Source organism: Helianthus annuus, chromosome 7 (assembly GCF_002127325.2).
Source record: "Helianthus annuus cultivar XRQ/B chromosome 7, HanXRQr2.0-SUNRISE, whole genome shotgun sequence".
NCBI lineage: Eukaryota > Viridiplantae > Streptophyta > Magnoliopsida > Asterales > Asteraceae > Helianthus > Helianthus annuus.
The window spans coordinates 86,185,316-86,201,991 of NC_035439.2; the positions used below are offsets into that span (position 1 = coordinate 86,185,316).

The 16,676-nt window shown below is 31.3% G+C and overlaps 1 protein-coding gene and 1 long non-coding RNA gene across 2 annotated transcripts; one reads left to right on the forward strand and one right to left on the reverse strand.

Moving 5' to 3' along the window:
* Nucleotides 1-2,663: 2,663 nt before the first annotated feature.
* Nucleotides 2,664-3,609, reverse strand: LOC110894580 (NDR1/HIN1-like protein 6). The gene has a single exon (XM_022141805.2). The coding sequence runs from the start codon at nt 3,564-3,566 to the stop codon at nt 2,799-2,801; it is 768 nt and encodes a 255-aa protein (XP_021997497.1). The 5' UTR covers nt 3,567-3,609; the 3' UTR covers nt 2,664-2,798.
* A 2,073-nt stretch (nt 3,610-5,682) lies between these two features.
* Nucleotides 5,683-7,901, forward strand: LOC110896567. Its single transcript, XR_002567994.1, has 2 exons — nt 5,683-5,805; nt 7,346-7,901. It is a non-coding gene; the product is annotated as an uncharacterized LOC110896567 (long non-coding RNA).
* The last annotated feature ends 8,775 nt before the right edge of the window (nt 7,902-16,676 follow it).

A 16,676-nucleotide genomic window follows, 5' to 3' on the forward strand; every position in this document is an offset into this window, starting at 1 on the left:
CCCCGCCAGGGGCTGCCGCCCCCCGGACCCCCGCCAAGATCGTAAAACGCAATGACTAAATAAAAACCCAGATCGTGAAAATGAAATTAAAGAATTTCTTACATCGATCGAAGCCGATTTCTTCATCAATTGACAAAATTTGAATGATAGAAACACTATCAGCGATTGAATCGAACGAATCGAGTGATTATCTTCAAAATCACAGGAAAAACGAGATTTTGAATGAAATTAAACTGGGTTTTCTTTAAAAAAAAGCTGAAGAACACGTTGATCGGGTGTTTGAATCATTGATTGATGACGGAAATCGCACTATAATGTAGTGATTATTGAGATAGTAAGTGAAGGAAAAGGTTGGAGATGGTGGGTTTTGAAAATGGTGGGTTTTGAAGTAACTAGGGAGAAGAAGGAAGAAGAAAGGATGAGATTGACTAAAATACCCTTTCTCTTTATTTTAAAATTTGACACATGTCATAATCCTATGGCTTCATATCCTTACTAGCCAAAATTAACTTCCCATTTGATCTTTTCCCATCAATCAAAAATAAATTGTGGGCGTATCATGCGGTGGATTACAATAATTATTACTTTACATACATGGAAATATATAAAAATCAACCATAAAAGTATATTGAGTTAATTAATTGAATAGATAAACAACTAAAAATAAAAAATTAATACAAATTTATTGATCAAAATATATTTTAATATATTTTAAAATTTTATGAATTTACGTTTTCATCTTTTAAAAATAGTTTGTTATAGCATCACTAATTTATAATTTTTTTTTGGCTAATTATGAATATAAATTTTATAAATTATGTATTTATCTGTTATGTATGAATAAATTGGATATTAATTATAATCTAATAATCATAATAATAATCTAAATTAAAGAAGAGATTATCACTTGGCGTTTATTGAAAATTTAGATTTAGTTTTAAAGGTGAGGTTCGGCTACAAAGTCCATTTTTTCTATAAAGTGTACAAAGTCATAAAACACCAGAATTTCAAACATAAAACACACTCAAAACTTAAAAATAATAGAGTGAAGGTCACTAAAACACAATATCCAAACCCTAACATTCCATAAAAACTTCAAACACACGATCGTAGAACTATGAATATAAAACACAAAATTAAAATCAAAATAAAACACACTAATCTTACTCATTCAATAATCAAAACCTTATCATCCAAAACACAACACAAAACCCACGAATATGGTGTTTTAGTAATCTTCACTTTCTTATTTGTGAGTTTTAAGTGTGTTTTATGGTTGACATTATGATATTTTATGACTTTTTACACTTTGTAGGAAAAATGGACTTTGTATCCAACTCCCACCCTAGTTTTAAAATTACAAAATTTCCTATAAATAAGAAAATAATTACACAAAACAATGTAATCAAATTTTATAAAATATTTAATACGCATGATTCCTATCATGAATTGTTATTCTTAAGTATTAACTAAGTTTTTTTTAATATTCCTATCATGTAGAGGAACCATTCACAATCATGAATTGTTCTTCTTAAGTATTAACCAAGTTTTCGGAATATTAATTGATGTAGATGAACCATTCACAATTTTATAAATAAAATACAATATAGATGAAAGAAAATATAAATTATAAGAAACGATAAAATAAGTTACAATAGAAAGAAATAAGAAACGATAAAACGAGTTACAACAGAAAGAAACTTATACGGAATATGTGGTAGCAGCAGAGTTGCCGAGAGCCGTGTTTGACATGTTTCCCTTAAAGCAGATTACGCGTCTCCACTAAGTATGTGTCTGCCTCTGATACTGTCAATTAGAATCGGGGATCTAAGTGTAACTGATAATATGTTTGGCTACTATAATTATCAATGGAATTATAATGTAAAATGACGATTAGAATCGGGGATCTAAGTGTAACTGATAATATGTTTGGCTACTATAATTATCAATGGAATTATAATGTAAAATGACACAACTATCATGTATTTAGAAAGAAGGAGGTGAACCGGCGATTTAAATTCAATTCCAATTCATTCTTCTTGAAATGAAAACATAGGGAATGAAATCTACATTTTAAATTCATTCGAAATCAATTGCATTTTGTGAATCAAACACTACCTTAGGAGTTGGGTCTAGGTATAAATTTGGTAATTACTATAAACGTGTACTTAAACACTATGAACCATGAGAGATCAACTATGTTTTGATTGGAATTATCCATTTCTTCTCTATAATTTATTTTTATCTAAGCCAATAGCTAACAATGGAACTAGGGCTCCTAATAGAGGGAGTATTCTTACACGTCAATTAGGATTAGGGATCTAATTATAACTGATAATAGTATATGAGTTTGTGTGTAAATTGGTAGTTATGGTGAACATGTACTTAAACATTATGATCCCTGATAAGAGATCAGCTATGTTTCGATTGGAAATTAGAATCCATTTCTTCTTGCAATTTATTTTCTTCTAATTCAATACCTAACACTCTGCCAGGGTACAACATCAAAAAACAGCCTCTAAGCCTGAATTACACATTCAATAGTTCACAGAAAAGTGTGTGTGTTTAAGTGTTCTTGAGAGTATATCAAGTCACTCAAGAAATTTCAGTTTTTCTTGTCTGTTAGAACTAAGGTTCTTAACTCCTTAGTTTTATAGATACCATGAAGAGAAAACATCTTTATTATTTCTAATAGAGTAATATCTACCATGATATCATAAACATACAATAACATAGAACAAAAAATATCAAAAAATGATACATCAATCACCAATAAATCAAGAAACAAATCAAAAGAATCATAACCTAAACTTAAAACTACAACTACTATCCCTAACCCTAACAACATTATCAGCAGATAAACTATCCACATTAACCCTGCACCTCACCACCGGCTTCCATTTTGGCAACTTCAAGTTACCAAGCTTAACCCTAACCGGAACCCTAACCCTAAGAACCAGCGGAACCATCCCCGTCTGTTGTTGCGTGCGTAACGAGTTAACCAAACCCGTAGCATCCCCAGTCCGACCGGTCAGACCCACATTTAGCACCGTGGTGTTTTTATGACCCTGGTAGAATATAGGTAACGAACCATCACAAAGTTTTTTACCCATGTAACTAACACTCATCTTGGAGCCACCTTTGTAGTATATCCCAATTTTCGAGTTGGGGTTTCTTGCGGTAATGTTTACATTAATTTGCGCGTTTAACGCGCTGTCGTTGTCAAGGCTGAACCGCGTAACGGTCATGCCATCGACTGAATATTTTGGTATTTTCGGGTCGAACCCGAAATATATTATTGCTGCTAAAATGCCTATAATGGTTACTAGTAGTATTAGGACAAAAAGTATCCAACATAAGAGTAGACAACAGCAGCCTCTTTTCTTTGGTGGTTTGGAGTATTGGACTGGGATGGTTCGACGGTATGGGAAGGGTTCGACCGGATTGGGGCTATCGGACTTGGATGAGCCGGTGGGCACCAATGGTGCAGTGGGCTTGTTTTGTGACTCAAGGTCGATGTTGGCGGGTTGAACCGGAGCAGGGTGGATTTTCTGGTGATCTGCCATTGGAAGATTGAAGAATTAGCTATGAGGTTTGTTGGATATGAGAGGCATATGTTGGATATTATATAAGGAGTGTTGAATGAGGAAAAGGGTTGATGAAGTGAAGGTTCCTAGATTGAGTTTGTTGGTATGAAAAGGATGGAAGGCTGGCTCTTTCCTAGAAGCTTATAACTATAATATTTTGTGCAAGTGTGTAACGCGTTTATTTTACATCAAATAATATTATTGTTGGGAACTTTAATAACCGTTTTGAAAGTTATATTATTTATTTGTTATAATATAATAATTAGTTAACTTAGGTGTATAAATTCTAAATATATTTAAGATACATATTTGTTTCTAAATATGGTATTTATTTATTTTTTTCTTTTAACGGTAAATTTGGATTACTGAAAGGACTGCTAAGATAAAACTTTTCCTTTGCAGGGGCCTTGTGCAGTAAACCCCCAATGGGCGGCTGTCCGTCGTCGTAAAGTAGTCCCAGCGAAGCTTTCTGGAAGGGGGGTAGTCTTGTGTGTAAGCATAGCATTTCTGGTCGAACCCGCCCAACCCAACTAAGAAGAATCGAACCTGACAAACACATCTTTTTCCTTTGGGGAGGGTACTCTGAGTAGTGGGTACCTCGTAGGACCTCGACCCGCCTACTCGGGTCTTGTATGGATATGTAGGAGGGGGTGCTCCTAGGTGTGTGTAGGGGTTGTTTTTGTTCGCGAGAATGGATTCCTTGTCAAGTCAGTTTGGGGGGTGTGGACACACTTGCGCGAATTAGGGTAACGGCTACAAGGGAGAAAGAAAAAGGAAACTGTACCTGACCATGAATGGACGTAAACTCGTAAGCTACCGAGGGTAGGGATATTCATCTCCACTGGGCTATAATGTCTATACACCAATTCAGAAATAAGTCCAATAAATATGGAAAACCCCAGTTGTAATAATCAAACTCAAAACCTAATGGTCCCTGAATATAGTATTTATAATCTTTGTTTAACTGCATATATATATATATATATATATATATATATATAGGGGATGGTTCAAATGAAAACCACTTTTATTGTGAAAACTCGAAAAGTAACTAAAAAAAGCCTAAAAAACACACAAAAAAAATTTTTTTTTTCAATTTTTTTTTATAAAAATCGCTAGTTTTTATATATAAAAAAAACTTTTTTTCAAAAAAAAAAAAAAATTGTGTAGTGCACATGTGTAATAATACACATGTGTAGTACACATACATATGTGCAGTATTACACATGTGCACTACACAAAAAAAAATTTTTTTTTTTGAAAATTTTTTTTATATTAAAAAACCTGCGAAATTTTGATTGCAAAAAAAAATTTTTTTGTATGTTTTTTTGGCTTTTTTTAATTAGTTTTCGAGTTTTCACAATAACTAGTGGTTTTCATTTGAACCTTCCCCTATATATATATATATATATATATATATATATATATATATATAGGGCATGGATCTACAGAAAACTTATTTCTACTAAGAAAACCTAGGAAACCCAATCTAGACCATTGATCATGATCATCCAATGGCTCATAAATTTTGAAGCATTTTTGAATTAAATTAAATAGAGTGGTAAAGTCAAAAAGGTACTTCAAGGGCATATGGGTAAAATTACCTATGATATTATGACATTTTATATATTATATTCATATTGATTAGACATGCATGATATGAAAAGGAGAGAGAAGCACAATTACCTAAAACCAAGACTCTCATTTCTCTCTTTCTCTCTCAGACCTTCATTCTCTCTCTTCTTTATTGTTGTCACCATCACCATCATCATTGTTTCTCTTTCTTCTTTCTTCTTTTCTTTGAGAATTCAAAAAAACTTCTGTGCATTCACCATCATCATCATCCCTTCTCTCATCCTCTCTCTTTCTTCATGTTTCAATCACCAAGAACACACACAAGTGTGTGTGAGAGAATCGTTATTGTTAAAACCCCTTCGTGTTCATGAAGAACACCAAGAACACACGCACAAGTGTGTGAGAAAGAAGCAGGCCTAAATCATTCGGTTGCATGTGTTTCTAGAGAGAGAAAGTTATTAGAACACCAAGACCAAGAACACACACAAGTGTGTGAGAGAGAAGCAGGTCAGAAATCATTTGGTTCATGGGTTTTTAGAGAGAGAAAGTTGTTAGAACGCCAAGAACACACACACACACAAGTGTGTGTGAGAGAATCATTTTTGAAGATCTTCATCGTGTTCATCAGACGGGTCTAGATCCGGTTAGTGTTCTACTAATTGCAAGAACACACTTGATTTTTTTGTTAAAAAGGTTGTCAATAACTTTTTGTGTGCTCAAAGTGTTCTAGTAATGGGTTAATGTTCATGTATTTTGCAGGTTTTTGTTTTTATGTTAAAATGATTTTTAGTTTTTCAATATTTTCAGTTTGTTGACCAATAATTTATGGGTTGGGTTTGTGTTAGGTTTTATAAATTGGATTTGATTTATTTTGTTTTCTGTTTTTTGTTTAAATTGGGCATCCCAATTATTGGTAGATAATTAGTTTGAAAATCCATAATTGTTACAGTAAAGGTTTCAAAATGTTGTTGGTTAAGTTGTTCTTTTTTTATAATTAGTGTTAAATGTTTCAAATTTTTGCAGGCATAACTAGTTACGTATGTTACATTTATGCCAGCTAGATTCTAAACTGTTTGTCCTGTATGTTGTAACATATGTTACACTTTCGGATAATATATGGTGCATACATTGTGTTACACATTTTGTTTTGATATGAGTGGATATTGAAATGGTGAATGGTAATTGTTGTATCCTCATCTTAGCAAGTACTCTTTTGCTGACTACTAATATTTGTGTTTTTCATTTCTTGGGCAGGACTGGGACTGGGAAGAAACCTAACAAAACATTATGTGTTTACAAATCTATATCTTTTTAAATGGGTTGAAATGTTATTTTAAATGGGTTGTTAGTTGAAATGTCTTGCTGGCATAATTAGCTACATATGTTGTAATAATGTTACACGTGTTACTTATGTTAAAACCAGCCCTTTCTTGGACATAAAAAGGAGCTACACATATGTAACACATGTTTGTAACGTGTGTTACACTGGAGGGTACCTTTGATGTTGTACAGAAGTTACCCTCCAGTGTAACACATGTTACAAACATGTGTTACATATGTTCAACCTCTTTGTTACCAAAAATCGGGGCTGCACATATGTAACACGTGTTACAACAGGTTTTTACCTACTTGCACGTCTCTATTACAAATGGATGAAAAACAGTTTTTTTAAAACATCCACGGTGTAACACTTGTTTATTTGAAAGTTCTTAAAACAACCGCTGTAACACGTGTTATAATCCCATCTTCAACGTAAAGATACATCCAGTGCAACACGTGTTACAAAAGGAAATTACCTACTTACACATCTCTATTACGTTGATTTAAACAGTTATTTAAAAACATCCACTTTGCAACACTTGTTTATTTGAAAGTTCTTAAAACAACCGTTGTAACACGTGTTACAACTTTTTTAGTGTTGTGCATTTTCCTTTTTATTATCTCATCTTCAGCTTGAAGATACATCCAATGCAACACGTGTTAGGTTTGTTACGTGTTACAAAAGGTTTTTACTTAATGTAATAGTAAGTTTAAATGTTAAAATGTTTTTTTTTAAGATTGGCTGTTAAATGTTAAAATATATAAACTTCATAATTTATTCGGAATATCTCGTTTATTTTACAAATAACTCCGGAAATATTACTTGTGCTATTATGTATTTACTATGGCGGTTGTATTTGCAGGAGTGAGGAGAATGACCAGGTCCGTGACGGGTAGGTTGGCTAATAAGCGAAAGCAGAACGATAAAGAAACAGAACGATAACGAAAGAAGGTAGATGGAGAAACCGATGAAGAATGGGAACAAGAAGTCGATGAAGGGCAGGTGGTGGGTACCTTTGACGTTGTACAGAATTTACCCTCCAGTGTAACACATGTTACAAACATGTGTTACATATGTTCAACCCCTTTGTTACAAAAAATCGGGGCTGCACATATGTAAGATATGTTTGTAACTTATGTTACACTAGAGGGTAACACATGTATGATCATTTTTGGATCATTTGTATATATTTAAGTCTGTATAAACCTACAACATTGATACCCCCAAAAAGGTTACACATGTTACGATAGAATGGGAAATGTGTAGCAACGTTCAATACTGTTGTTTCACTCTATAGTGTGTAACATGTGTGAAATGGCGTTTGTCAGTAAAACATATAACTTGTAAGGTGATACGACTGTATCTTTAAAACATGTTTACCTATAAGTACTTACATGTTACAGGTTGTATCTTTAAAACATGTTTAAACTGGAAACAGGAAACACTTGCAATGTATAAAGCAGAGTTACAGAAGATGTAACATGTGTAAAACTGGAAACACTTGTGTAACATTTTGGTGTAACACATTTTACAGGTTGTATCTTTAAAACATGTTTACCTATAAGTACTTACAAAATATAAAGCAGAGTAGGAACACAACTTTTAAGGATGTTACATACATTGTAGAGAAGATGTTACATGTGCACACACAATTAAGATGTGTAACATCACGACAAGTGTCATGTGTGATCTTTTTTTGTTACCCTAGGGTGCTAAACGTATTACAACGTTCATAACACACGTAAACTTATACTAACATCCGTCCCTATGTCCACAGATGATATAGAACATACTCCACGTTACCATATTTACTAGTATTCTAATGGCACTAAATTGTGGACACCGAATGTCAACGAGAAATATCATCCTATTATTGTTAAATCATACGTGACACTGGAAGAACTTCTTGCCATGTGTAAGGCTTATAACCAAGAAGCTGGGTTCAATGTAAAAAATATACGTTAATGCAGTTTTTTTATCTACTAATAACATTGTTAATAACAAGTCTAGGTACTTATGTAACATGAAGTGTATCGTTTGTCCCTTTAATTTGTTACACTAGTCTCATATACTTATAGTTACATATATTACTTGTTTGTTCATTGATATGACAATTTGGATGATGTAATGTTGTTACATATGTAATTTTGCTAAGTTTAAATTGACACCAAAGGGGCTGACATATGTAACACATGTTTATAACATATGTTACAATATGGGTATATATGTAACCCATGTATAGCAATCTTACACATATTACATATAGGTGTTACATGTGTTACAACGTCAAGGTTACACATGTTACATATAGTTGTTGCATCCAAAAAAAAATTGCCTTCACAACAACATCCGTATTCATCCAAATATTGGCATACTAACAATGAAAATAAAAATAAATTTTATATCAATAGTTGTAATGCTTCTAAAAACGGTCTTCTAAAAATTGCCTTCACAACAACACCATCGTCACCACGAAAACCTGATGATGCGTTGTAATCCTTCCGCGGGTTTCGCTTCTTGATAACCATCTTCATCTTGAACACAAAACATCTTTCCACCTATGAACAAAACAAGTACATCAATATTAAATATTCTATAGTTAAAACTTATTAATCTTCTATGTAACATGTGTAACGTGGCTATACATGTGTTACCTCTCTAGTGTAACACATGTTACAAACATGTGTTACATATGTGCACCCCCCCCCCTTTGTGTCCAAAAAAGGGTTGGGGTATCTATAAGTAACTTGCATAATGTTGTTACTACATATGTAGCTAATTATCCCACAAAAAAAAACACGACTTTTTATTTGTAAAATAAACGAGATATTCCGAATAAATTATGAAGTTTGTACGTTTTAACATTTAACAGCCAATCTAAAAAAAACAATAAGCTGGTCTCATATACTGGGTGTAACACATGTAACACCCTATATACAACATATGTAACCCGCAGTGTAACACGTGTTACAACATATATGACAAACAGTTTAGAAATTTTAGCATTAATCTTCGTAAAAATAACAATATACTCTGTACAAACAATTTAGAAAGTCAACATTAATCTTCGTAAAAAATATCAATATACTCTTCGCATAAATGTAGCTGATAGAAATGTAACATATGTAACAAATTATGCCAGTAAAAAACACGAATTTCTATTTGTAAAACAAAACCGATATCCGATTAAATTATGAACTTTCTAAAGGTAATGAAAATGTAATATCGGAGTGAATTTATTCAAAAAAACAACTAAAAAACAAAGAAATTTGAAACATACATCGTAAAAATTATGGATTTTCAAACTAATTATCTACCATCAATGGTGATGCTGAATTTAAACAAAACTAGAACACAAATTAAACCAAATCCAATTCATAAACCCTAAAAAAACCCAGCTCACCCACATCCCCCTCCCCCCCCCCCCCCACACACACACACACAAATCCAACTAAAAGCAATCATTAACTCAAAATCGCTGGACAAACAATTTAGAAATTTAACTTTAATCTTCATAAAAAAATCAATACACTTTGAAGAGAGAAATACAACATACAAAAATTTCTTATAGATCTTGATTTAAAAAAATAAAATAAACAAACTAGCTCTGATTTTAAATCTACCAAACGTTATACAAAGTATAAATCTAAACAAATTACATAAATTAACAAAAGTAAGATCTTTAAACCTGTTTCTCTCTCACACACTTGTGCATGTGTTCTTGGTGTCTAGGTGAACAACAGGAAAATTGTTATCTCTCCTTCCAAAACATTAGCTTTCTCTCTCTAAAAAACAGAAACAAAGATGTGAAATGACACCGAGCTTCCTTTTCTTTGAGAGCTTTGATGGTGGCTTCGATCTTCAATGGTGGCTTCGATCTTCAGATTTCAAGGTTGGAAGGGAAGGTGGCTTTGATCTTCGATCTTTGAGAGATTTGATGGTGGCAGAGCTTTGATGGTGGCTTCGATCTTCATATTTCAAAGGTTGGAAGGGATGGCTTCGATCTTCGATCGTCGTCTTCTTCTCTCTCTTAAATCTCTCTATCTCTACCTCCTGAACTCTCTCACACACACTTGTGTGTGTTCTTGGTGTTTATTTTGAAACATGGAGAGAGAGAGAGAGAGAATGAATGATGATGATGATGATGATGGTGAATTTACAGAAGAAGAAGAAGAAGAAAGAGATAGAATAATATATTTTGAATTCTAAAAGAAGAAGAAAGAAGAAAGAGGGAGAATGAAATGATGGGTAATAAATGAGTTGATAGGATGGGGAAGAAAGTGAAATGATAGCTTGATCAAATGACCAATATGCCCTTTTAACATGTGTTTTAAAAAGATGATGTGGATCAATCTTGACCACACAATTAAGGTTTGCCAAGTTTTCTTGATTAAATGGGTTTTCCATAGATACTTAGCCTATATATATATTCTATGGCAGTATGCATGCACGTGTATATACATTACATGTGTACACATGTTTATACTTAGATAAAACTAGAAGAGTGGAGATAAAACCATAGGAAGACTATCAAGAAAGAAATAAACCATTTTTGTGAGGTGTGTTAAACTTTTTTCCTTTTATGTTTCAATTTCATTGGATGCATTAATCACTTGTATGCATCAAGTGATTTTGGTGCATTTACACAACACAAATATATTTTATTTTAAATGTGGTAATCCGATAATATAACTAATATATGTAATGGGGTAGAGCCTAATGGGATAGAGGATCCTGTACAAAGTTCAATTTTTGTGAGAAATGTGAGAAATAATTTGGGAATGACAAGTGTCATTTATCTTAATTAATTCAAAAGGGTGTATTAGTAATTTTCCATTATTATCAACTAATTGATTCCAAGATAACTGCCAAAAAACTGGCGATGAGATATTTTAGAGATTCTTTCGAATTTTAGTGTTTTATCAATTAATTTCATGTACGCATCATTCTTCATCAATTATAATTGGTTTTAGTGTTTTATCATGAACAGAGTTATATTTTTATATATATATATATATTTAGATGTATAGTGTCATATGGATGATCAATAGTGTTATATTATGTACAGACATCTTAATTTCCTTTCATAGTGTTTTATACATTAACAGTGTTATATGTATAGTGTTTTATCCCCAATCAATAGTGTTATATACTGTACAGACATCTTAATTTCCTTTCATAGTGTTTTATCCCCAATCAATAGTGTTATATTCTTTACAGACATCTTAATTTCTTTTCATAGTGTTTTATCCCCAATCAATAGTGTTTTATACATTGAATTGTTTAGGGTAAGTTTTTGTTTTAGTATCATTAACAGTGTTATTTTTTTTATATTTGTATTAGATTAGAACCCCGTGTATTACACGGGTTGAATAAATGTAATTTTATATATGAAATAATAAAAAGTTATATCTTTATTAATCTCGTATATTGTACGGGTTAAATAAAAGTAATTTTATATATCAAATAATAAAAAAAGGTATATCTTTAAAAACCATATGTATTACACAGATTAAATAAATGTAATTTTGTATACTAAATACTAAAAACGTCGTATCTTTAAAAAAAACCCGTATATAATCGGGTTGAATAAATCTACCAAATAATAAAAAATTACATCCTTAAAAACCCCATATATTACACGTGTTGAATAGATCTAAAAAAAGTAATATCTTTAAAAACCATGTGTATTACACAGATTAAATAAATCTAATTTTGTATATTAAATACTAAAAACGACGTATCTTTAAAAAACCCGTGTATAGTCGGGTTGAAAAATCTACCAAGTAATAAAAAAATTATATCCTTAAAAAACCACGTGTATTACACGTGTTGAATAAATCTAATTTTACATAGCAAATGATAAAAAGTTAAATTTTTAAAAACTTCATGTATTACACGGGTTATATAAATGTAACTTTGTATAATAAATAATAAAAAAATTATATTTTTAAAACCCCGCGTTTTACACGAATTGAATAAATATAATTTTGTATATCAGATAATAAAAAAAAGTTATATTTTTCATAAATCAGGATAACATTTAATTTTAATTTTTTATTTATATATTTAATATAAGATAAGTAGGAAAGAGAGGTATTTGTTTTAAAAATATATTAAATTAATAATTTAGATTTGAGGATAATATTTTATTAAAGTATGGTAAGATTTAATATTAATTTATTATTTATTTATTTAGTTAATATAAGATAAATATAGATTTGAGGATACCTTCAATGAATGACACGTGTACGAAAGTTGGTTTCTTTTATTATAGTAGATAGATGTGTATTGTTTTATCCCCAATCAATAGTGTTATATTATGTACAGACATCTTAATTTCCTTTCATAGTGTTTTATCCCCAATCAATAGTGTTATATTCTGTACAGACATCTTAATTTTCTGGTTCATAGTGTTTTATGATTATTAACTGATTTAAATCAACAGATTATTGTTAATTAAACTGTATAGTGTCTTACAATAGTCAAGGAAATCGGATAATCAACTTTTAAAGGGAAGTCGCTAGTTTTTAGGAGAATAATGGGGGTTTTGGTTGTGTAGGATACGGTTACCATATTTGAAACATCTGAAAAGACACTATTGCCCTTCAATTTTACATAAGGTCCTTCTAATTAAAACACAATTTACATTTTTATACCCTATTGATCTCAACCATTAGATCAAATATCCAATGGTTTAAAACATTTCTTACTCTTCTCACATTTTAAACATTTTTTACCATATCCCTACCCTATGTAATGGTTTTATTTTCATTAACATAAATTTTATAGTTTTTTACACTTTTTTCTATTTATTTATACAATACTTTGATTCACAAAAATTATATAACCAACAAAGTATTGGTTTTCAATTTCATAATAAATTATATAAACTTTTATAAATAATACAGTTTGGTTTCATAAGTAATTAAAATATAAAAATCATCTGTAAAAGCGTTGATGATACGGAAATATAACAAGTGATTTTGAATAAGTTATGAAAATATAACGTGTTAGTTGACTCAAGATGTTTGAGAAAAAAATATGTGTTTTGTATTAAGGTTTTCTTCATCAGGGCCGTCTCCGAAAATGCTCAAAAATTTTTGGGCCCGGGGCGAGTAGAAAAAACGGGCCCCTATAATATAAAGTCAATAACTCAATTTTGTAAAGAAAAGATAATTATATTTGGATTAGTGCATATTTATATATTAGAAAACATAAGAATAAATGAAAAAATTGGTTAGTAAAATATATCTTTTCAAAATATCTATAAAAATTAAAAACATTATAGTTTATACAAACTAGTGGATCAAACCTTCGTGTTGCACCGAGTGGAAACTTTGTTCGTTTCGACACACTCAATATAGCAAACAAAAAAAAGAAAACAAAAAAAAAGATAGTCGTAACATGGTCAAACGTGTTCGCTTCATTAGTTTTTGTATAATAAAAATATAAAATCAGTGCAAATATTGTTTTATTAAATTTAACTATCTCGATGTAAATTATTATATGTTTTAAATAAAAAAATTAAATAATAAACAAAACAAAAATAAGTAAATAATAAAAGTTTTCAGTTTAAACTAAAAATGAGAACTTAAAATTCAATTGGAAAAAAAAACGCAAAAATAAAACATTAGGAAAAAACGATAAAAGAATTGGGAAACAACAGAAATGGAAAATGGGAATTAAACAACCTAAAAACCGATGTTAAGGAATCGAACTTGGGATCAATCCAAACTCTTTTAAAAGGGATTAGAAACCACTAGAGTAAGGAGACATTTGAATAACTGTATTGAAACAAAATGTATATATACACATTTAACATATATATAGTTTTCAAAAGAAAATCTTTTTGGGCCCTCGGGGAGTTTGGGCCCTGTGCCGACGCCCACCCTGCACCTCCTCTGGGCCGGCCCTGTTCTTCATATTGACGGTGAGAGCAAAATAAGTTATGATGTTTGACTATGATTACTTTAATTTGTAACGGAAACGTGTGAGAAAATGTAGATAGAGATGTGGGTGTAGGGGACGCGGTGGATATAGTAACGCGTTAACATATAGTATAGATATTCAAAAGAAACAGTCTTGTCTGTTCTTTTCGATTGGTTAATATAAGATATATTCAAGATTCTAGACAATCCATATTTGACTTTTCAACTACAATAATATTACGATACCTAAAATACCTTGAATTCTTGAAATTGGGTATGACAAGATAGTAACTTCGGGTGCATATTTCCTTCATCTATAATAAGACTGTGATGTTAGTGTTTTATTTTTCATATGATATAATGAAAGATTGGTAAATTTACGAACCACAACAACATACCGTATGAAATTGAGTGGAACCGAAAGAGATGATTGGAGCCGACCACCAACCATTTTGAAATCGTCGCTTGAATCCAGCTACTCAGCTACAGGGACAACAATAGGATGGGTATCGGTAAATTGAGTCTTATACCTTATTGTAAAATCGTGTTTCATACCTAACATAATACCCGTCAGGTATTGGACATACCCTTAGTTATACTGATTAGTTTCTCAATAAAATCTCGTCAGATTTCAAAATACATTTCTTTTACCATTCTAATTTTATATAGGAATAATGAATTTTAATAATTCTTACTATTAGCCGTTGACAGCAACGGTCCCAACTTAAAAAATAATCAGTGGTTGTCCCAACTTTTCATATATTATAAGCTAATATACCTTTATTAAACCGAAAAAGATAAGAGGACAAAAAGAAATTAAGGTTTGTTAGTAAAGGTTCATATATGTAAAAAGATGAGACATCATTTTTTATTTTTAAGTTGGAACCGTTACTTGCTAACGACTAATAGTTTGAATTATTAAAATTCATTATTCCTTTGGCAAATTGGATTTAAATAATCCCAACTCACTGTTATTGGCCAATAATAATCCCAACTCATTTAATCACCAATAATAATCCGAACTATTCATTTTTGTTTGTAAAATACTCCCAGTTAAAACAACACTAACTAGGTTAAAAATTTGCTGATGTGGCTTGCCATGTCACCTGCCACATCAGCTGTCACGTCATCAAAAAAATGCCACATCAACTGACACATCAGCTGCCACGTCATCAAAAATGCCACGTAGACTGCCACGTCAGCTGCCATGTCATCAAAAAATGTCATGTCAACTGTCACGTCATATGACACATCAGCTAAAAGGGCCACATCAGATGCCACATCAACAAATTTTTAACCTAGTTAGTGTTTTTTTAACTGAGATTATTTTACAAACAAAAGTGAATAGTTCGGATTATTATTGGTGATTAAATGAGTTGGGATTATTATTGGCCAATAACAGTGAGTTGGGATTATTTAAATCCAATTTTCCTATTCCTTTTATATACTTTTATATTTTGAACTACCATAATAAATTAAAACTTAATTAATTACATACATAACATTATTACTATATAAAGTGTGAAGCATGAAAAAGTTATGTAAATTCATGATGATATAAATCTAATAAGTTAATACTTTATGGGTCAAGTTATTCTATAAATGCTCCTAACTGTAAGAAGTGTAGGAAAGATTTATAGAGTAACAAGTGTCCAATAACTTAAAGTTAAACCCACTACATTACTACCCAAAACCTAAACACCCACCCCACCACACCACACCACCGGGTGATGGGGGAGGGGGTGGGTAGGGGTGGGATAGTGGTGGATGTTTAAGTTTTTTTTTTTTTTTTTTGTGTAGTGTGTTTTTTAGGAGCCTTTGTACCCTTCTTACAATTAGGAGCCTTTGTATTTGATCCTAATCCAATACTTTATATTATAAAAAGTATAATAATATTATCAAATAACATGTTCCAAAAGAGAAAATTATTTTCCACGTAATGAAATGAATAGAATGAACTGTTACTAGACTAAGAGTAACGAATAAAAAATTAAAATTAAAAACTTCAGGTTTATGTATTGGCTATATAGTTTGAGTAAACGACTATATGATTTGGTGTAATCAGACTGGATATCACTTAATCTCATTTTCGTCTCATACCTATGGAAATTTTCAACACTAATCCCAGGATACTCGTCCTGAATGTTATGGGTTTTGGGTTTGCCATCGGATTCGGGGTTCAATTATCACCCATGTTCAGATGGATCACACTTTCTAGACAAGCTACTACAAGAGGCTTCTATCGCCTAGTTTGACCTAGAA

What these genes read in the sequence shown, in the direction of transcription:
- LOC110894580 (XM_022141805.2), bottom strand. Translation starts at nt 3,566, where the DNA reads ATGGCAGATCACCAGAAAATCCACCCTGCTCCGGTTCAACCCGCCAAC.